General features: G+C 43.2%; 1 protein-coding gene across 1 annotated transcript; it reads right to left on the bottom strand.

Annotated features, from left to right (window-relative positions):
- Positions 1-1917: 1917 nt before the first annotated feature.
- LOC124281936 lies at positions 1918-9517 on the bottom strand. Its single transcript, XM_046717943.1, has 4 exons — positions 9419-9517; positions 8427-9161; positions 5147-5272; positions 1918-2240 (listed from the first exon to the last, which is right to left on the bottom strand). The coding sequence occupies exons 1-4, from the start codon at positions 9515-9517 to the stop codon at positions 2082-2084; spliced, it is 1119 nt and encodes a 372-aa protein (XP_046573899.1). The 3' UTR covers positions 1918-2081.
- Positions 9518-24004: the final 14487 nt, after the last annotated feature.

Genomic DNA, 24004 nt, shown 5'->3' with positions numbered 1-24004 from the left:
GTACAGACTTCGATTATTATACCCCCGCTGAAGTAACGGGGGTATATAATATTCATTCCGCCTGTCCGTCCCGAAACTTTGTCCGAGACATAAACTCCTAAAGTTTACATGCTAGAGTTCACCAAACTTCACACACATGTTAATCATTACCCATTGATGTGCCTTTTCTATTTTAATTTTTTCAGAATTTGTTTTGTTGTTGTTTCCATGGAAACATGACTTGGTGCAAAATGTGTTTGATGGTTACCTGGCCACAGCATATCATCGAAACTATACATGCTAGGTTCACCAAAACTTAATACACAAGTTAATCATGACCCACAGATATGCCATGTGCTAAAAAACAATCTTCATCTACATCCACTTCATTGTGTGTGCAGGGACGGTGGGGGTACCCTAATGGTTAAAGCATTGGCTCGTCCGCCCGAAGACCGGGTTGAATCCCCACATGGGCACAATGTGTGAAGCCCATTTCTGGTGTCCCCAGCCGCGTGATGTTGCTGGAATATTGCTAAAGCGGTAAAAACCAAACTCAGTCAGTCAGTCAGTCATTGTGTGCAGCAAGTTCAATTGTATGTCAGGGTTTCCAATGAAAACACAAAAAATAATGTTTCCATAAATTATTACTGTAATGTCAGGGTACATGGCAAAACTATTATCTAACATGTATATAAAAGTTTAGTAGTGTCAAGGAGAAAGTCTTGTGAGCTGCTGATCCTTGTCACATTATATATATCAATATCAGTCATTTCCATGTCCCACAGTGGAAGCGGGGTATGTGAGCTGTGCTCACTTCTACACTTTGTTTACAGACGCTGGAATACCGCTGAGTGCTGCTTTTAAACTAACAAACCAAATGGTTTATGGACAAGAAGCTCGACCTTTGAAATTTCACTATGGACACGTAAGTAATTCACGTAAACTTTGATGTTGAAGGCGCTATAGAGTCACTTTAATCCGCTTAGGTGTTGTTTTAAGATTTTCCATAACCGAGTATATCGTAAGGCGGAACATAGTTCACTCAACATGTCATCAATGTTATCATACATATGAGTGTGTGAATTCACATGATGAACATATTTAAAAGGAAGGAACACGCGGTAGATTGCATCTAATTTCGTATGGCAAATACACAGTTACATCTCGGTGGAAGATACCTGTGTGTTGGTTGGATTTATGAGTGAAGCTAAATTGGATATCCTGAAGTGCACAGAAAAGAAGTGTAATTTCACCGCGCCAACTGTCAATGACATTGTGACGATGGTGAAAGGAGACCACGCCATCCCTCGGTGTCCAAGTAGACATAAAAGGTAAGCATCTTGTCAATGCCTGATATCAATCTGTTACTAAGGAAAATATAAAAGTAAAATAGATATATCAAATCTGGGTGCCATGTTTTGCTATTAATAGATTTTTGTTAACAATTCTAACAATTTATATATAGCAAGAGTGGGTGTAACGTGGTCTGTGTAAAAGAATGTGTAAAAAGAAATTAATAAATCTACAACTTTCACTTGTCATCTCACCTACCTCATGTTGTGATTTTGTACAAATGGATTCAATATGCAGAAAATCACTAAGATGCAATCCCTGTTAATTGCATATATGCAAGACAGGACCTTTCTTAACTGACCTCTATTAGACATCCATGCCCTGTCTAAGGTGGTACCCTCTAGTCTGAATGTAATCACACAACACTCATCTCCCAGTATTTTCAACAGCAGTCTTCACTGTCAACTACATTCATCTAGTTGTCAAGATAATAGTACCGCCAATCAGCATCTATGAATACACAATTCCATTTAGAAAGTGGACACATGTAATGTTATATATGGAATAACACTTTCTCAGTAAAGCAGAGGGAAGTGGGTTCGAATCCTGGATGGGACTCAACCCAAAAGTACTAGAATCTGTACTTACTAACTAAGAAAGTGTAATCCCAAATATAACATAAAGTACATAGATTCTAATACTTTTGTTGTGTTGAGTCCCATCCAGAATTCGTACCCACACCCTCAAGAGTCCAACACCTAATCACCAGCACACAAAGTCAGCAATCTACCCGACTCCAATACCACATCCTATTCTTCCTTCAGTTTGGCCAACAGTTTATTGTATCCACATTCCTCCAGGGCTCTCTCAAGGTTCTGCCACCAGTAAGGAGCCCTCTTTAAGTAGTTCCAGAGTGTCTGGTTCACGTATGGCCGTGGCTTGACATCAGACTGATTACGTATGTGTTCCTGAAAAGATATCATAGACATTTTGCATCCCATTTAAGGAACTCACTTGCAAAACCAAAAGAATCAGATTGTGTTAACTGAACTCCATCAGTTCCCCTTGTGAGACATTATTGCTGAACTGGTAAAAAAGCTCTCCAGTATTTGTCAATATGATGAAAATGACAGCCATCAAAAGGTAATCCTAGTGCATTTGAGGAATGGCACAAGGAGTGAGTACCATGGATTGTCTGATAAATGTCCAACCTCACTGTGACACTGGACACCACCAAACTGTGTTTAAAGCATTATGACGCAAGACCACCTCCCATGCTCCCCACCCCCACATTTGCTGCCTCCCTTCCCCCAACTACTACTACATACATTGGACCTGACAGAAATATCAGACCTTTTCCTCACAAAAAAGATAGATCCACTATCCTCGCACACAAACAGGAGACCCCATCCCTCACACAAACAGGAGACACACCATCCCACACACAAACTAGCGACCCACCATCCCTCACACAAACAGGAAACCCACCATCCTCACACACAAACAGGAGACCCACCATCCCAGACACAAACAGGAGACCCACCATCCCTCACACAAACAGGAGACCCACCATCCCAGACACAAACAGGAGACCCACCATCCCTCACACAAACAGGAGACCCACCATCCCTCACACAAACAGGAGACACACCATCCCTCACACAAACAGGAGACACACCATCCCTCACACAAACAGGAGACACACCATCCCACACACAAACAGGAGACCCATCATCCCACACAAACAGGAGACACACCATCCCTCACACAAACAGGAGACACACCATCCAACACACAAACAGGAGACACACCATCCCACACACAAACAGGAGACCCACCATCCCACACAAAACAGGAGACCCACCATCCCACACACACAAACAGGAGACCCACCACCCCACACAAAACAGGAGACCCACCATCCCTCACACAAACAGAAGACACACCATCCCTCACACAAACAGGAGACCCACCATCCCACACACAAAAACAGGAGACCCACCATCCCTCACACAAACAGGAGACCCACCACCCCACACACACAAACAGGAGACCCACCACCCCACACAAACAGGAGACACACCATCCCTCACACAAACAGGAGACACACCATCCCACACACAAACAGGAGACACACCATCCCACACACAAACAGGAGACCCACCATCCCACACACAAACAGGAGACCCACCATCCCACACACAAACAGGAGACACACCATCCCACACACAAACAGGAGACACACCATCCCTCACACAAACAGGAGACCCACCATCCCACACACAAAACAGGAGACACACCCATCCCACAAACAAACAGGAGACACACACCATCCCACACACAAACAGGAGACCCACCACCCCACACAAACAGGAGACCCACCATCCCTCACACACAAACAGAAGACACACCATCCCTCACACAAACAGGAGACCCACCATCCCTCACACAAAACAGGAGACCCACCATCCCTCACACAAACAGGAGACCCACCACCCCACACACAAACAGAAGACACACCATCCCTCACACAAACAGGATACCCACCATCCCTCACACAAACAGGAGACCCACCATCCCACACACACAACTAGCTAGACCCACCATCCCTCACACAAAACAGGAAACCCACCATCCCTCACACAAACAGGAGACCCACCATCCCAGACACAAACAGGAGACCCACCATCCCTCACACAAACAGGAAACCCACCATCCCTCACACAAACAGGAGACACACCATCCCACACACAAACAGGAGACACACCACCCCACACAAACAGGAGACCCACCATCCCTCACACAAAACAGGAGACCCACCATCCCTCACACAAACAGGAGACCCACCATCCCACACACAAACTAGCTGACTCCACCATCCCTCACACAAACAGGAAACCCACCATCCCTCACACAAACAGGAGACCCACCATCCCAGACACAAACAGGAGACCCACCATCCCTCACACAAACAGGAAACCCACCATCCCTCACACAAACAGGAGACCCACCATCCCTCACACAAACAGGAGACACACCATCCCACACACAAACAGGGAGACCCATCATCCCACACAAACAGGAGACACACCATCCCTCACACAAACAGGAGACACACCATCCCACACACAAACAGGAGACACACCATCCCACACACAAACAGGAGACCCACCATCCCTCACACAAACAGGAGACCCACCATCCCACACACAAACAGGAGACCCACCATCCCACACACAAACAGGAGACCCACCACCCCACACACAAACAGGAGGCCCACCATCCCTCACACAAACAGGAGAGACACACCATCCCTCACACAAACAGGAGACCCACCATCCCACACTCAAACAGGAGACCCACCATCCCACACAAAACAGGAGACCCACCATCCCACACACAAACAGGAGACCCACCACCCCTCACACAAACAGGAGGCCCACCATCCCACACACAAACAGGAGACCCACCATCCCTCACACAAACAGGAGACCCACCATCCCACACACAAACAGGAGACCCACCATCCCACACACAAACAGGAGACCCACCACCCCACACACAAACAGGAGACCCACAATCCCACACACAAATAAGATACACTATCCTGGCACAAAAGGGGAGGTGGGGTAGCCTAATGGTTACAGCGTTCGCGTTGTCACGCTGAAGACCCAGGTTCGATTCCCCACCTGGGTTAAATGTGTCCATTTCTGGTCCCCTGCAGTGATATTGCTGGAATATTGCTAACAGCGGCATAAACCCATACTCACTCACTCAGTCCTGGCACAAATAGGAGATCCATCATCAGGAATCCGATACACTCACACCAGGTTAACCACAGTCCCTATTTGAAAGTATATACTGAAACACATACACATTGATAATCCTTAAGACATCCCCTGAGATGCAGCTGCAGCAGTCCTGGGTCAACCCTTTCAGTGAACATAGGCATGATAGCCTCCATTTTCTCTTTCATGTTGTCATCAACTTCAGCAGGATACTGAAAATGAAGAGAAGTAAATTCAATACCCACAGGATATGCTTGTGTGTACCAGCTATAGGACAAGCATCCATAAACAACAAGGAGAGTTCTGTGGATAAGTTGTACATCCATAGAACTCTCCTCGTTCATCATACCGATATCTAGATGCCACAAGCATCCATAGTTACATCACCACTATGGCTCATCGTACCAGATGGTTTGGTTGTTGTTTAAATCCGCACTCAGCAATACTCCAGCTTTATGGCGGCGGTCTGTAAATAATCCAGTCTGGACCAGACAATCCAGTGATCAAGATCATGAGCATTGATCTACGCAACTGGGATACAATGACATGTCAACCAAGTCAGACCACCATATCCCATTGCCTCTTACAACAAGGGTATTGAGGCTGAATAAATATACATGTAATGTTATGGCATTGGGTGAATGTGGCAGAGTTCCCCTTCAGTATAATTACATGTTAAAATCGGTTAAATATTGGAGTAAGTTGATTATGATGGATAACAATAGAATACCTTATCAAGCTTATTGTATGCTTAAGACACTTGATGATGTAGGGAGAATTACATGGGCATCGCATATCAGAAATAGTTTATTTCAATTTGGTTTTGGTATTTTATGGATAAGTCAAGACATAGGAAATGTAAAAATGTTTATCTCACTTTTTAAGCAGAGATTGTCTGATTGTTTGAACCAAGATTGGCATCATACTGTTTCACTTTTGAGCAAATGTCAGACATACTGTCAATTTAAGACAATTTTGCAAGTTGAAAGATATCTGTCCTTAGACATTCCATGGTATTACAAACATGTTTTAAGCCAGTTCAGATGTAATAACTTCAAACTTGCAATTGAAACAGGGAGGCATAATAATACACTGTACTGTAATAGACTTTGTTTATACTGTCATAGCAAAGGCATGTCATTAGTTGAAGATGAATACCACCTATTGATGGTTTGTCAATGCTATAAAGATGCAAGAATTAAATGTTTCCACCATACCTATATTAAAAACCCAGGTAGGGAAAGTTTTGCAACACTTATGTCATGTAAGGATGAAAATGTTTTGATAAGTATTGCTAAGTTTCTGATGAAGGTTCGTAAAATTACACATTAAGATCCATATGTTATTTCTTCGATATGTTATGCCTATACACTGTGCAAAAATGCCAGACAAATTACAAAGCAAAATTGTATGATTGTTACGACATACTGTCACTTTATGACACTTGTGCAAATTGAAAGAAATTTTTCCTTAGATATATTTTACAGTATTATAAACATGTTTTAAGCTAGTTCAGATATAATAGCTTCCAACCTCCAACTATAACAGGGAGGCATAATACACTGTACTGTAATAGACTCTGTTTATATTGCTATAGCAAAGGCATACCAGTAGTTGAAGATGATTACCATTTAATTGTCAATGTTTAAAAGATGCATAAGATTGAATGTGTTCCACCATACCTATATATTGGTAACCCCCGTGGAAGGATATTCCACCTTACCTATATATTGGTAACCCGTGTAAGGATAGTTTTGTTAGACTTGTGTCATCTAAGGATGATGTTTTGATAAGTATTGCTACTTTTTCTTTAGAAGGGTATATTATGCCTGTACATTGTGCAAAAATGTTTCCATAGCTTTCAAAGTCAATAATGTATGACTGTTACTGGTTTTACCAGCATCAAATAAAATGTAAAATTATTCTGTAATGTGGGCCATGGCCTTATATACTGAAATAAAACTGTCTGTCTGTCTGTCTGTCTGTCTGTCTTACAACAAGCATGGGTTACTGAAGATCATGAAATACACAATGCCATTTTAGAAAGTGGTCAAATGTAAAGTATGTTATATTTGGGATTACACTTTCTTAGTAAAGTACAGATTCTAGTACTTTTGGGGGTTGAGTCCCATCCGAGTTAGAACCCACACCCTCAGAGTCAGGCACCTAATAAGCCAGCACACAAAGTCAGACACCTTGACAGCTCAGCCACCGCGGCTTCCACAAAAATGGAAGTCGGACAACTGGTAGTCTAGACTGCGGACTTTGTGTACCCCTCTGATAAGTGTTAATTGGCACGGCTCCCACGGCCAAAAGCTATGAAATACACAATGCCATTTTAGAAAGTGTTCAAATGTGGTTCGAATCCCGGATGGGACTCAACCCAACAAAAGTACTAGAATCTGTACTTTACTAAGAAAGTGTAATCCCAAATATAACATACGTTACTGAAGATCATGTAATGAAATGTTGTAGTGTACTGAAGATGTGGTAACTACTTTGATTACAGGAACTTTGTATTTCTTGTCAATAATTTGGTACAGTGACTTTTCTTGTGCAACTCTTGGAATGCAATAATATTCTGCATCTATTCTGTACATTTAGACCGCCTCCATGGTGTAGGTCGCAGGTTCGATCCCCAGCCTCGTCATACCAAAAGACGTTAAGATGTGGTACTTGATGGTCCCTGCCTGGCGCTCGGCATTAAGGGGTACAACAAGGACTGGTCGGCTCGGAGTCAGTATACTGTGCCTGAGTGGGGTATTCATGCTTAACTGCAGCATGGTATCTCTCAGTGGGCTAGCGGTATAAAACCAGCTTAAGTCTTGGCAAGTACAAGCAGCCGCACATACACATACACACGCATGCACGTCGTCATATGAGCAAAATATTCTCAAGCACGGCATTAAACCCAATTTCACCTCACCTGTAAATTCATGTGTACTGGACACACATTTCTGTGTCTCATAACACTCTGACCTTCAGGACATTTGCAAGCCTTGTACCACTCATGTTACTAGCTTTAAAGGGGCGGTGGGGTAGCCTAGTGGTTAAAGCGTTCGCTCGGCACGCCGAAGACCCGGGTTCGATTCCCCACATGGGTACAATGTGTGAAGCCCATTTCTGGTGTCCCCGGCCGTGATATTGCTGGAATATTGCTAAAAGCGGCGAAAAACAATACTCACTCACTCACTCACTCACTAGCTTTATATGTTCATGTTGACATTATTGTCTTTTATAGATACATCACTTAACAATGCCATCACTCTGCAACAATACATGCCTGGATTTTTAAGACATTTTTCAATGGTTCACCGATGTTTCCACATAAACAGAACACATAACCAAAAACATTTGCAAACTTACTGGTTCTTTTTTTAATTTCTTCCTCTGTTTGGGATGTTTACGTGTAGCTCTTGCCTCTCTGTCACCATGACTACTCCTTACATGACCTTGAGTTGCCCCAGAAGGTGAAGCTCGTTCCATCCCAGCTCCCCCATCTGTCCTCTTGTAAATCACTTGGTCCGTACGTCTTGAACTGGTTCCTGATTGTCTGTTTTCTGATGTTTTGCGGGGTTTTTTTCGACTTTCCTCACGAGGTGGACCAAGGGGGTCCATAAGACAGTGGGATGGAATGGAGTGGTGACTGTCCACATCTGATGGATTGTACTCTTGTCCATGTTGACCAAATGAACTGACTGCTTCTCCTCGTCCACTGGCTTGACCACCTGCTGATCTCCCAGGCCTACAGAAGTTGCTGCTGTCTGATGGTTGTGACCTCATGGGGGAGTGATAGCCTGATGATGAATCAGTTTGAATAACAGAACTTCCACAAGAACCTACTGTTAAAGTGGTTAATTGACTGTAGATGGATGGCAGATCACACCCTGTTTCATCCCCAACATAATCATCATTAACTCCCATCTGTAGATGTGTTGGGTCATCCAGCTGGTCCCTGTTCCCTGTTTCGAGAGTCTGATTATTTGAATTACTGCCATGTTGGGACTGGGGTGATGTTTCATCTCTGAAGATTTCGGCATTGTTTGCACAGTCCAGGATCTGTTGGGGCTTGATCCATGTTATAGCTCTGTTGTATGTGTTCTACCCGTTGTATGTGTACTCCCTGACCTGGGATGAAGGGAGTTCATATTCCCTTGACCAACCATCAAGCCAGGTACCTCATGGTGTTGTGGCTGAGGCAATGAACTGCTCTCCTGTCCAGTATTACAACCACTGATGTCACCATCCCTGTCTGGGAGCTGACTTCTTGTCCGTGGAGCTCCATGGCTGTGATGGGTTTGGTTGCCATTAGTGTCCTGTGTAGGCAGCACGGACATCCTAGACTGACCCAAACCAACCTCCACTTGGTCCCTGTCTGCAGTCCCACCACTTCTTTCCTCATCCCACAGAATTACTTTACTGCCAGTGTCACAGTTGTCACTTCCATTAGTTGTCATACTCCTGGTGTTCATTGTCTTCTAATCAATCTATTCTGGCAAAATATACAAGCTAATTAAATGAACTCATTATTTAGAATGGGCACTTAACATCATAGAATTTGAATTTTGAATTTTTGACAGGCAAGATATAGGTAGTCTCCGATAAGTATAAGTTTATGTGCACTGAAAATATGTGCACAGAAAATAACACTTTAGCTATCAAACAGTTATAAACATTTCGTCTGTTGTTATCAACGATATCATATCGGATTTTATATTGGTAAAACGAATCTCACCTTTTCTGCCCACCTGTCAGGAGGCTGCCACCTCATCTATTTATGGTATCGGTTTTACCAGGGGATTCCCCGACTACTTTCGCTATCATTTACTCCAAAAATGTCCTCAGAACGACAACAAGAATTGAATATGTGATATAATAAACGGACTTGATTTACAATGAGCGACTTCGATCAACATTAACCGTTCATAGTTTTTCCAGTGTTTCCATATCTATTATATGGTTTCTGCTCGTACACAGCGACCTCCTCTATTAGGGTCCGGGGTTTGAGACTTTGAGACTAAGTTCAATCCTAACTCCACGCAGAGACAAATTCACAGTTGGCACTGCACGAAGTTTATAACTGAATTTCAATAACAAACGTCCAGGACGCATAACCAATCCATTCCATGGCTGAGAGTTGGCCTTTGTCGTTACTGTGGTAGCCGCCGTGCCCACCACGTTCCCACTACGGTCGAACTTTACACATTTTATGAAATGATTAAATTTTAAAATAATACATGCATATTTAGTCAAAACTTGTAGAGCCTGATGTGTGTACCGTTTTAAACAGTATCGTTTCAAATGGAAATATGTCTTCTCCTTTCCTTCATGTTCGCTATGTAAGTTTCATTACAAAAATAATGTCGGTATTTTGCTTCAGTTATGGTGCAGCTTCGTTTGTATTTCATACATACATCTGATACATCTGGTGGTTTCTTGATGGTGTACAGCTGCAGATGGAGATACTGTTGGTTGTACGTCTAGTTTGGTGATTGTACTCTTGGTTGTACGTCCAGCAGTTTGGTGATTGATACTCTTGGTTGTACGTCCAGTTGTTTGGTGATTGATACGGTTGGTTGTACGTCCAGTGGTTTGGTGACTGATACGCTTGGTTGTACGTCTTGTGGTTTGGTGATTGATACGCTTGGTTGTACGTCTTGTGGTTTGGTGATTGATACTCTTGGTTGTACGTCCAGTTGTTTGGTGATTGATACGGTTGGTTGTACGTCCAGTGGTTTGGTGATTGATACGCTTGGTTGTACGTCCAGTTGTTTGCTGATTGATACGCTTGGTTGTACGTCTTGTGGTTTGGTGATTGATACGCTTGGTTGTACGTCCAGTTGTTTGGTGATTGATACGGTTGGTTGTACGTCCAGTGGTTTGGTGACTGATACGCTTGGTTGTACGTCTTGTGGTTTGGTGATTGATACGCTTGGTTGTACGTCTAGTGAGTGAGTGAGTTATTATTTAACGTCACATCGGCAATATTTCAGCCATATCGTGACGAGTTGTACGTCTAGTGGTTTGGTGATTGATACGGTTGATTGTACGTCCAGTTGTTTGGTGATTGATACGCTTGGTTGTACGTCTAGTGGTTTGGTGATTGATACGCTTGGTTGTACGTCTAGTGGTTTGGTGATTGATACGCTTGGTTGTACGTCTAGTGGTTTGGTGACTGATACGCTTGGTTGTACGTCTTGTGGTTTGGTGATTGATACGCTTTTGTACGTCTTGTGGTTTGCGGATTGATACGCTTATTGTACGTCTTGGTGGATTTGGTGACGTCTTGTGGTTTGGTGATTGATACGCTTGGTTGTACGTCTAGTGGTTTGGTGATTGATACGCTTGGTTGTACGTCTAGTGGTTTGGTGATTGATACGCTTGGTTGTACGTCTAGTGGTTTGCTGATTGATACGCTTGGTTGTACGTCTTGTGGTTTGGTGATTGATACGCTTAGGTTGTACGTCTTGTGGTTTGGTGATTGATACGCTTGGTTGTAAGTCTTGTATGTTTGGTGATTGATACGCTTGGTTGTAGATTTGTGTACGTGATCTAGTGGTTTGGTGATTGATACGCTTGGCTTGGTTGTACGTCTAGTGGTTTTGAGTGATTGATACGCTTGGTTGTACGTCTAGTGGTTTGTCCAGTGATTGATACGCCTTCGGCTGGAACGTCATGGTTTAGTTGCTCGATACGCTGGTTGTGCGATCCGAGTGGTTTGGTGACTGATACGCTTGGTTGTACGTCCAGTGATTTGGTGATTGATATTCTTGGTTGGCTAGTTTGGCGATGATCCATACGTTGGTTTGTACGTTGTTGGTGATGATACGCTCAGGTTGTGCGTCGTAGTTGTGGTGATTGATACTCTTGCCGTTGTACGTCTAGTTTTGGTGATTGATGCACTTGGTTGCGTCGTCTAGTTTGATGATTGATACGCTTGGTTGTACGTCTAGTGATTTGGTGATTGATACGCTTGGTTGTACGTCTTGTTGAAATTGATTGATATACCTTGGTTGCGTCGTCTAGCGGTTTGCGACGTGATGCACTGGTTGTGTACGTCTGATGGTTGATCGATTGACATTCTTGGACGTAGGTCTAGTGATTTGGTCGATTGAATTACGCTTGGTTGTAATGTCTTGAAGGCTATACGAACCATGCTCGTGTTTTAACCACCCCAATCATCTCACGTCCTTCCTCACACTAATTTCTTAAGTACCCAGGTGCCTCCGTCGTTGTTTTAAAGGCTTTTATTGTTTATAAACCGCCGCAGAACAGGCGTTGCTCGCAGCTCGGTAAAATTCGACACCAATGAGCGCCCCAATTGCTTCGAACAGCCTTCAGCAACAATGTCAGTGATGGTTAACAGTAATGACATTTTCGCGGACCGCTTCATTCCTCTTCGGATTCAGAATGCGCTTTAAACCGAGCAGAAATATCAACTTTAACTCAATTATTTTCTGGTTTTGCCTAATTTCGATCAAACACACTGGCGACAATTCTCATCGGACCAGCGAACTGCTACTGTGACTCAATTGGTCTGGAGCCGCCAAGAAATGTTCTTTGGATGAAACAACGAACGTTAGATGCTGCAATTAATAATGCGGAAAACCTGCTGGCGGTGTCACCGTATGAATCATTCATTTCTGAACCGGAAGATTAACCATTTCGCAATGCCAAGACAACGAATATACGCTGCCGGCGGCGATTCTTATAATCCATTGTCCCCGCCTCTGTGAAAATATAATATACTAATAAATAAACAAAATCCTCTTATCTCTTCTTGTAAGTCGTGGTACGACGATGCAGCAATCATTTCAAATCTAACCACTCTTCATTAAACAACGAGAACGGCGGTCGCTGCAATACCTAATTATTTTAACCAATGACGCACTGGACTGAATCTACAGCATAAACTGTTGGAATTATGACCAAATGATCCGTTTGTCAAAACAAACGCTACTATTTGATTTCGGTTGATGACGAAACATAAAACAACTCGGTGTACTCAACCTTTACTACTATAACTGCCGAGCAAATCAGGCCATTGAGTTTGGATTTGGCGAAGCCCAACTTTACCAATATTCCAGCAATATCACACAGGAATTAGCTTCACCATTTGTATCATGTGGGAATCGGGCCAGTCTTCGGCGTGACGAACCCGAACAGCACTAATTCGCCAGATACTATAACGGCATAGTTTAGCCAATGCCACATTTTGGCATTGAAGACTATTTTTCGCCGATTTTGTTTCAAAACCTTGTTAGTGCAAGATTGAGTTTTGTCAATTAAACTATGGAAACGAATTAACACAGACTGGCGGTCGACTTGGTCGGGATGCGATTCTATTTATTCTCTCGAGATCACCACCGGAAAACTTCGACGTATTTCAGTAAACAGGTAATGATTTAGTATCAAACGGCAGGATGGCAAAATGGCTAAGAGCGTTCTTCGTTTCGTATCTCAACGCAAACTGTTGAACACCAACGAAGTGGTAATCTCGAACTTCGGTCGGCAGGATATACCATTGTGACAGAGGTATTATTCGATATTGCTTGTATCGCAACCGTTAGCGTCGCGCGTATCAACATGGTATTCCCTAGTGTAATATTGCTGTAAAAACGTACACTGCATTATCTTCCACGGGCGAGTTCCACGGCCGTCGAAATACTATTGAAGAATCAATTCGACTGGTAAAACCGTTTATTATGGAACTCGTTAAATATCCTCTTTATTACTCGCCCGTGATGGGTAATATTTTACGGCATTATTGCTGGTATTGCCGTAGGCTGGTTTATCAATTTATGTTGATGGCATCAACGATGCCAGCAACCGTGGGCTGGTACGTATTAAACTCAATGAATGGACTATCAAACTCGCTTTCGCTCGTTTGATGCCAAATCGATAACTCGTTTAATAAAAATGGTATTACACGGAAGCAGTTTAATTATCCTCTATATATCATTGCGTAAATCATTTTGCCATCGAGCAGCTTCATAGTACTGCTTATAGATGGCGCTGCATTCGGTTGGTTTGACGTGAGAGTATCCTCGCGCGTGGGCGAATCACGGATCGCATATGTTTTGTGCGGGCCGCTAACATGCCTTTAGCTATTCATTCATTGTCCCGGAACCAAACTTTGATGCTGTATACGGATAACGGATATTAAAACTGCGGACCTCACAAACCTGCCGGGGTTGGGGTGGGCATATTTTCAAATTCGCTGTTCGCTATCATTAAGCGTTGCGTATTATCAGGTTGAACGTATTCGACATTCAGACGAACGTTCACCTGAATATTTTTGTCGTTCGCATGGCTGGCAATATGTTTGCGGTATGCGAGCTTTCCGTACGAAAATATTTGAACTTTACATGCATGCTACTATTGGCGCGCCCTCTTAAATTTGTACATGCAATTCGGAATTGGCAGCCCTTATCAGAATCAATCACTGTCATATGTTGTATCATAAATTCCTTACATACCGGTATATGGCATATCCTCGACTAACTGATAGATAATGATATGCAGTCCACCGAATCTCATTACAAATTCTGCGCGGCTGCTATTCCCCAGATGGACGTTTACGACAGGATGATAAAGGTTATGGACCAAAACTACAGCTGTACCCTAATAAGAGGAATGGGACCTGGTCTTATTGCCGCTTTCATGGAGAATTATTCTTATCTCAGGGGACGCGGATCGTTATAATGTAAGTTACATGCTTCTTATACGCACGGTATTGCTTGATTGCCCTGGAGACGCGGGGTACAATGTGTTCCCAACGCACCCCATTTTCAGTCGCAACCTCATAAATATCATTGCTGGCGCTAACCGAAGTTCTTCTTGACGCACTGGTGAACGCTATCGCCACCATGCTACACTGACCAGCGACGATCACCACCCAGAGTAGATGTTGTGTATTACCGGCGGCGAATAAGCAGCTCGCATAACAACTTGAATTGTATGGGCGTGAACGGTGTATGGCAGTCAAACATGGAGATAAAAATAATCATTTCTAATCGTTTGCCCCTGAACCAATGGAACGGACGCCAATTGGAGGTTAACAACGCCCCCAAAAAGTAAAGGAGATAGCTCTCAAAAGGTTAATTAACATAACTGTCCAAAACCAACTGTCAAAATGTTGATTTATTCTACAGAAAAGTTCCGCTGGAATCGACCGTCATCAGATAAAGTGGTGGTCAGCTGCAAGAAGCTGGCTACCGCCTGTGCGGATTCGTTAATTTGACGTTCTACTCATTTGTCAGTTCATTTGTTTTAGTTCGGGCAGGTGGCGATACGTTAACTGAAAGTCTGCAGAAGTTAGATTCGTCATAACTGCCATAATCCTCAATTTGGATTCAATTCAATCAGTGGTACGATCCTACAAAGCGTATGTGCGTCAACGGTAGAGGTAACGGATCCCGATCACAAAAGCCGTTCGTAACGTTACGAATGTCGTAGCCTTCGAACGCTTTGAGGAATGTCAGATCCTGGATTCCTGCACCGTTGACTGTGAACATTGGACACGTTGATCTTGCAACATTTGGGTTTCTTTTAACTTCGTCCATCGTCTACGATAAGCACATTGGTGTTGGGGGTGGGGGTGTTTATGATTTTCAGCGCATCATGAATCCTGCGAGACCCTCTGCCCCTAGAGGTATAATCGGACAACTCCACTAAATTTATGATTCGGTTTACGGTTGCCTAGTTCCGGAATATTCTCACTTCACTATCTCATAGCGACGGTGGGCTATTGTAACGGTGGAATTTTACCTCGTCTGTTCTGAAAGTGATCGTTTGAGAAACACACGCATTACCTTTCATCTCTCTATCTCGCCAGTCATACCCTCTCAAAACTAATAATCTGCCATCGTCGGTGATCGGAAAACTGCTGTTTGAGATCTTCTGACATGACATGACGACACAGAATTTTATCGTTATATCTTTAAATTCACAACTCCATCTTTCTGCATTTGTTCACTTCCAGAATGTGCGCCATGTTACTCCGCTTTTTCTTTCTTTTAACTACCGGTTTAACAACTATAACAACGAAAACCAGACGGCCAACAGTGTGAAACACTCCTGGAGAAACTTACACTGCGACCGATGGTGGATCCATTTAACTGAAGCTCTAGAGAAATGCGAGAAAGAATCAGCAGCCTCCCTTTTCAAAGGTATTTCGACATCAGTGGACTTGGCGAAGTTCCGGGTTAGAATTGATCTTCAGTAACCCATGCTTGTCGTAAGAGAATTCGCGGCACAGGATGGTGCGTCAGATCGCATAGCTGGACTGACACAAGTCAATCGTATCTGAATGCGACGTAGAACGATGCTCATGATGTTGACCATTGGATTGTCACCAGTCCAGACGATTTAACTATAAAATGTAATTCTGTCAAAAGAAGCCTCGTTTGAAATGCTTTTCCGCTGACTGACCGACATATATAGTATTCAGTGACCGCGTGAATTACATTAGTGCGCCAATGCTTGAATAATAGTTGATAATAGCTTGTTGACAAGAGGCTCACAAAGAAGAAAGGAATTACCCTACCTAAAGCCCTACCCACCAGTTGGTATGGAGACAAAGTTACACACTGTATCCCGGTGTATTCAGGATCGAATATTTATCGAATACAATCCCAGAACCTGAATATGATACAGAGGCATCTAAATCGAAACCGTTTGTACATGTAATCATCATGAGGTGAGTGAGTTTGGTTTTACACCACTTTTAGCAATATTCCCAGCAATATCACTGCGAGGGACATCGAAATGGTTTCCCAATGTGCCCAGGCTGGCAATCCCAAGTTAGGGCCACCAGTGACGAGCGAACCCGCCCTAATTTCATACTGGATAATGAAGAGGAAGAACCCAATGAATTTCATACAGCAAAGATATACACAAAAGAAAATTGATTGGCTACAGTACTGTAATAACGTTTTTGTTTTACACCCAATCGTATCAACGTACTGAAATTCTATTGTCCATGGTACGGAGTTTGCGCTCACCTAGAAGTAACTTTGAAATCAGTCTCTTATGTTGTGTAGTGATGTTGGGATTCGAACCCGGACTTTACGTAGAGGTACGCATGTTTGTAGTATAGGACGATTGTGCAGTTGTTACATTCCATCTCAACAGGTCATTGCCTGGTGGTGAAATTGATTATGGTTTCACGCCGCCGTTGGCAATATTCCAGCAATATCATGGCGGAGAATACTAGAAATGGGTTTCACACATTGTCCCCATGTGGGGAATCGAACCCGGAGTTTTCCAGCGTGACGAGCGAATGCTTTAACCATTATGCTACCCCACCGCCCCTGGTCGTTGCCTGAACGCTACAGAGTGCTCCATTGCCTTTGGCCATCCACTATTAATGCTGGTATGTCACCTACTTCGTTTCAGATGAACTGCCGAAAGGATAGGAATCAGAAAATCAAAACTCTCAGCAAGGGAAAGCGACCCACCACATCACAGCAGACACAGAAGCAGAAGAGTCTAACGGATGCTGATTCAGCCTCTCCATCTGCATCTTCAACAGCCTTGCGATGTCCCGCGAGGCAAAGAGATCCAGATGATTTCTCTTCTTGGGAGCTCTGCGGACAATGATCCAACTGGACTTCCGCCAGGGCCTATCAACCAAAGGCAGACTGGTGCCTCATCCTGTGGACGGAACTTGGCCTGTGGTGGGGAAACAGATCAGTCAGTTTCGATGGAACAAAACGGACCAGTTGCTGAGTGGGAAGATCCTAAAACGTAAAGATGACATATGTTTGGAATGTGACAGTTCTGACAATAGTCAACGGACATATACACTAGACACGCCTTTGAAACAGGCTCCAGCTACATTGGCCATGAGCATATACCGACATCTAGATTCTAAAACCAGGACAGGAAACTACGAGGATCTAGCTGGTGAATTAGGTAAATAGCTCGATTAATTGATATAGCTCCCCACTTTTGAAAGACTAGTAACCATAGGATAGGTCACTTCCCTGTCCCTTGGATTGTAGCCTTGAGTGGTAGGAGGGGGAAAGGGAGGGGGAGAAGTACATTGTTACATGCTAAACTCAAATTGAATTCATTCAATTCAATATTAAGCATTTTCAACAAAACAAATTCGGGGACAGGGAATACCCCTACATGACGTGTTTGGCGAAAGGTACATATTGTGCGCAGTTTCTTGAGTATGACTCATAGAGGTAGAGGTGCAGAACAGTTTGTATTCGGGGCGAGGAGGCAGAATTTGGTTTGAGGCAAAGCATCATTTTCGTGCAATTCTGCCAAGACAATTTACTATTCTGAACTTGTAACTGAGCTAACAATGTTCACAACTCAGTTGTGAACTCAAAGACACAATATACTTTTCCAGCATTTTCAGGAATAGATGTTTTTTAAAAGAATAATCACAGGTGATACATAGTCTGTCTCAGTCCTGAACCCCATTATTGTTCCTACTGCCCAACCCCCTCTGCAACACTAAAGCCCTAAATGAAGCAAGTCTAGCTTTCCTCAGGTTCAGGAACTCCCATCTCACTGGGGCCCCTTTTCAATTTCAATGGGTTCATTTGTCAATATCAAAATCATATCTATTCAGAGAGTAAGCGTTAATCTAAGGTGATACAGGGTTTCTTAATGTTGGCGGGGCGGTGGGGTAGCCGAGTGGTTAAAAGAAGTCTTCGCTCCGTAACGCCAGGCGGCCAAGGTTCGATTCCTCACGGGCACAATGTGTGGAGCGTCGTAAAACCTCAATTTACTCACTCTGTAATGTTTGCTTACCAAATTACACGGTTGTTTTTGTTTTGTTTTTGTAGGGTTTAACCTTGAAGACCAAGAACCTTTGTTAACACCGAAAGTGTTATTCAGCTTTTCTCACAAAAATATCCCGAAGAAGAGTACATTCCGTGTCCTCATGGAAGCTCTCCATAAGATGGGGGAGAAAGGATGTACTGGAGGACATCAAACAGCACATCGGTCTGGTTTGTCAGGTAAAGGAGCAGGACAATGAACTGCATGACACGCCAACCAGGACATTGAACAGAACCTGCGAGAGAATGCTTGGGAAGGTTGCTGATCGGTGTGACGATGTTCCTGATGACCCAGGTGTTATCCCTTCTGATGTCACGCATGCAGGATATCATGATGGGTTCGGCATCCCTCTAACGTTAGCCAAAATGAAATTCAATGCACCTACAGCTAATCCAAGCGAGGGGCTATCACCACCCTAGGCCAAGAAGACTGTTCATGACAAGACATCAGAAAACAGGGTAATTGAAGATGATTTAGCTACAGCTGTTCGCTTAGAAGAAGGAGTGATGGCTCTGTATGGACAAAGACAGAAGAGTATAATGGGGAAGATCACAAAAGAATTGCCACTAATAGGCGTCAGAAATACCAGGTAATATTGATGATGGCGCAAAACCTCCCCACCATCCCTAAGCGTATTACCAGGCGATTCTGGTACAGGGGCAAGACCAAAACTATACTCTGCTAATCACGATCAAAGGGAAATTTATCTTCCTCCTGACGACATAAATGGCAGACCAACACGGAAACAACTGCCACATGGAAGATCAACGGAACAAAGCCCTTCTCTTGGCGAGACTGTCTCCTACCTCCGCGCACCAAACCGCGAGGACACTGAACATGGAGACCAGGCACTAGTGCCCACTCGGGGAAGACAATTGTCGCGACAGTGTACAAACATTCCCAACTTCGATGTTATACTTTCCACAAATGTGGAAATTAAGGAAAAGGGAGATTGTAGGGAAAATGGTACCTCGGAACCTAAATTCGCCGACTGCTATTCTTGGAGTCAATATTCTGAAAATGCAAGTGTCCATGACAGACTTGCACAGGAAGTCCTCGAGAAGGAACACCTCAGGGGTGGGGATCGACTGGAGTTCAATGGTTCAGATGGAACCAGAACGGCAGCCCCAGATGACACCGCCATAGATCACCATAGTAACCACACCCGGGGAGACAATGGACCAATCCAAGAAAAATTTGATTTGGGAAAACTCGGATGAACCTTGGTCCATGTCTTTCAATTGACGACAGTGAGTCTGAATCATCATCTGCAGGTCATGGCGATGAGGGCATGGTCACTGGTAATGGTTCTGTGGGTAACTCAGGTTTGGTGAATCAACAGCTATCTGCTGGTGAGGAACGGAAAAACCGCCCTTCCTTCCCAACTGGAAAACTTTATTTTGAAACTGTCTTTACAATTACATGATTGCATGTATACAAACACTCTTCCAAACTGGCAAACTTAACAAGAGAACTTGATTGATGGATGGACAGAATATCTATGGGCCACAAGCAAAAGGATGTGAAATACATTCCTTGCTTCAAAATGAAAGCATGCGTCCTGCTTAAGAGAGGTGATGAATGTAAATCTTTACTACCCTTTCCTCCTCATATCAGTCGTCTTCTACGACAAGCGAAGCTATTGATGACTTCACAACTGGGTGACGGGTATATGTTCGGTCCAGTACACTGGCTTCGTGTTATAAGTTCACTCTTTTCAAAATTTCGAACGGTGCATACGTTATACAGAGCTTAAGAAGCAATTTCATTACTCGATCACTCGTCATAGTAATCACCAAATAGGTTAGCTTCCCACTTAATTTCTTGCTTCTACATTTGTCTTTTTGAGATCAATTGTCATTCACATTTTGCCACCGACTTACATGTAATTTTAGGATGGTAAAACCATCTGTAGAAACAAAGGAGACCAATGAAACAGCGTCACGTGTTTCATATTCAGGTCTATGCATAAACATTCAGATTGACTTTTACTTTTGTCAGGTAGACAATTGACTTTCCTTTGCGTGTATTCAGTGTGAAGGATACGGTCACACATAGTGCAACCGCTATTTGATAGTAATTCACCGGTGCATGCTTATGATAGTGTCTGTATCGTCCGACGGACCTAATTTTTAGCATAGATTTCATATCGTTATGGAGATGGTTTTGTCGCTCTTATCTATACATATCAACTATTTCCTTCATTGTCTCTATATAAGTGTCGCTGGTACTTTTGTGGTACTGCTCGCTGTCCAAGGGGGCAGACTTATCCAATATATTCAGCACATAACATTCTGCTGTAGCAGCTTCGAGGAAAACAGTATTCTTCTTCTCAAAGAACTGCAAAAGTTTAGTCAAGTCATCGATAACAAATGTCGTGTATTATTCAAGAAATAAACATGGCCATTTACTGGCAAAAGTTTTATATTTTCCACGTATCTTGTAACTTGTAGTTTGAACCTGAAACCAGTTTAACTGATTGGAAATATGGCAAGAATAATCACATTAATACTGTCACAAGACTGTCATATTATCGTAAAGGGTTTAGCGCAACAAATCCTTTCACAAAGCATATGCACGATGGCATATGACACTTCAAACAGAAACAGGGGGCGATGGGGTAGCCTAGTGGTTAAAGCGTTCGCTCGTCACGCCGAAGACCCGGGTTCGATTCCCCACATGGGCACGATGTGTGGGCCATTTCTGGTGTCCCCGCCGTCATATTGCTGCAATATTGGTAAAGCGGCGTAAAACCATACGCGCACCTCACTCCCTCGAACAGAAACATGTTTAGTTTCAAAATGTTTTGTACAGCTTGTAACAACACTCTGCACACACAATATATGTTGTTAAAAAGACTGAGTTTGGTATTCTATAGCTGTCTCCACAGTAATGACGACAGTGATGAACGATGAGGAAATGGTCACTGGTAATGGTTCTTAATTGGGTAGCTGCTCAGGTTTGGTTCAGGTTCGGCTGAATTTCGGCACACAGGGCTTGTAACTCTAACAACTGCCATCAAGGTATGTATACTGTCAGTAACGTGCTTTGACCCCGTTAGTGACAGTAGGCCTACATACCTTGATGGCAGACTTTAGCAAAGCCTGTGTTCGGCACTTACAAACTGACTTCACAGTCGCCGATATTTATTATAGGATATTTATATAGCGCACATCCACGCATTAGTGCATGCTCAAGGCGCTGGTATTTTTTCCCTCGATCATTGGATGTCAATCTCAACGGCACATCGCATTATCAATCTCAACTCCCTGGGGAGTATACAACTCTTGCAGCTACTAGGCGCACCAAGTTATTGTGGCTTTCTCATCCTAACGAGGTACCCAATCACAGCTGGGTGGACTGGGACGCATAGTCACAGTACTTTGTCCATGTTCACTGCACGTTGATGTACCCGCAACTAATTGTTTGCACATATTCATGTGGCTACCATCTGGTCAAATACCAACGGATTCGTGGGTTCTTTTAAGTGCACAGGGTTGTGTACTGTACACTAGGGGGTGTGACAACACTGAAAGAGTCTGCGCACAAAGTTGACTCCAAGGTTTTTACACCCGGTCACATGTGGGCTCGATCCCTTTACCTCAACCTCGCTGGATCACTAGCCTGGCGCCTTAGCCAGCTCGCCCACCGCGCCCCTCTGACGCAGGTCTGCCAGGGGCATACGTCACATCAGTCAAGATAATGGCATTTAAGCCCGTTTCTGATCTCTCCTGCCGCGATATTGCTGGAATATTGTAAAGCGGCGTAAAACAAAACTCACTCACTCGTGAAAGGGTCGCCGGTACTGTCACATAATTGACACAGCAGAGGCTCCACTGCAATTTAACGCATCGGCGGGTTTTAAATGCTATTGTTGGAAGGTCAAGGTCTACACTCACGCTATCATATTATCTGATTTGAAATATTATATGAATACAAGCAATTTATGAATATCATCTGTAATATCACTGAAGTTCTGATCACCATGTAACAAAACACCATCAATGAAAATCTTTTTCAATTGAACTGTCTCCGATCTCTATATCCATTTAGGCAAATGTCCCTCTAAAATGTATCATTATATAGACATATGTAACAGCCTATTGGGCGAATGTATATCGGTGATGGAACAGAATGTCGTTTTCTGATTGGCTGAGCCCTCTTCTATTAATTTCAATGTACCCCGCTTACAATTGTTGCCGAAATAGCCAGAATATGTAGCAGACGACAAATGGATTAAAAAATAGTCACGTGACATCATGGTCGACCATGTGACAAGATACTACGACGATACGCTGTGTCGTTTTTGAGTAGCAGTAAGCCCATTTTAAAAACGGGCATCGCTATACACGATATCAACGCTGTTACAATTGTACGTAATAATATGGACACGCGCTGTAATTCATCAATATTGTAATTCCCGTATTCTTGAATATACGAATGGTCCTCTCAAAATAGGAGAAAATGCTACACAGTGTAAGATCGGAATTGTGATGATTTGTTTCAACAAGTACACTTTTCACACCTTATCTATTTTGCTTGATTTCATACAGACACTTTGTATTGATGACAAGACCATATTGCTTTAAAAGCAAACCACCCATGTTGATTAAATATTTTGTGAAAATTGGCCTTTGTAAATAATATTTGATGAACAAAGACTTAGCCCCCGTGTTGACGCATCAAAAGTGTTCTTGTTGCTGTACTAAATAGTCTACAGGACAAATTCAGCATTTTCTAAGTTAATAAATCAACACTTATATATCGCCACAAAATATAATAAATTCATTTTCCGACTTACTGTTGATTTTGTGCCAATGTTAGCGCACCTACCCGCTCTAAAACATACATACCTTTCTGACGTCGTCCGCGAGGAAGTTTGGAATATTTGCAATACGAGATAGCACTACGATCGCTTTGTGAAACAGCGGTCTGTTGACCCCAGCAAAGTGTTATTATACAATTGTAGACTGGTGATGAGGTCTATTGTATAATATTATAGGGTATTTATATAGCGCACATATCCATGCAACTAGTACATGCTCGAGACGCTGGAGTGTTCCCTTGATCAACAGTTGTCTTTTCAACCAACTCAACTCCCTGGGGAGTATTCAACTCATGCAGCCTGTTAGGCGCAGCGA

This window comes from Haliotis rubra, unplaced genomic scaffold, assembly GCF_003918875.1.
Source record: "Haliotis rubra isolate DU_JTF1 unplaced genomic scaffold, ASM391887v1 Scf290, whole genome shotgun sequence".
Classification (NCBI taxonomy): Eukaryota; Metazoa; Mollusca; class Gastropoda; order Lepetellida; family Haliotidae; genus Haliotis; species Haliotis rubra.
This window is presented reverse-complemented; position numbering and strand designations above follow the sequence as displayed.

Coding starts and splice junctions, on each gene's coding strand:
- LOC124281936 (XM_046717943.1), bottom strand. CDS start 9,517: ATGACAACTAATGGAAGTGACAACTGTGACACTGGCAGTAAAGTAATT. Junction 5,273..8,426: donor AGAAATTAAAAAAAGAACCA/GTAAGTTTGCAA, acceptor CTTCATTTTCAG/TATCCTGCTGAAGTTGATGA. Junction 2,241..5,146: donor GTCTTAAGGATTATCAATGT/GTATGTGTTTCA, acceptor ATATCTTTTCAG/GAACACATACGTAATCAGTC.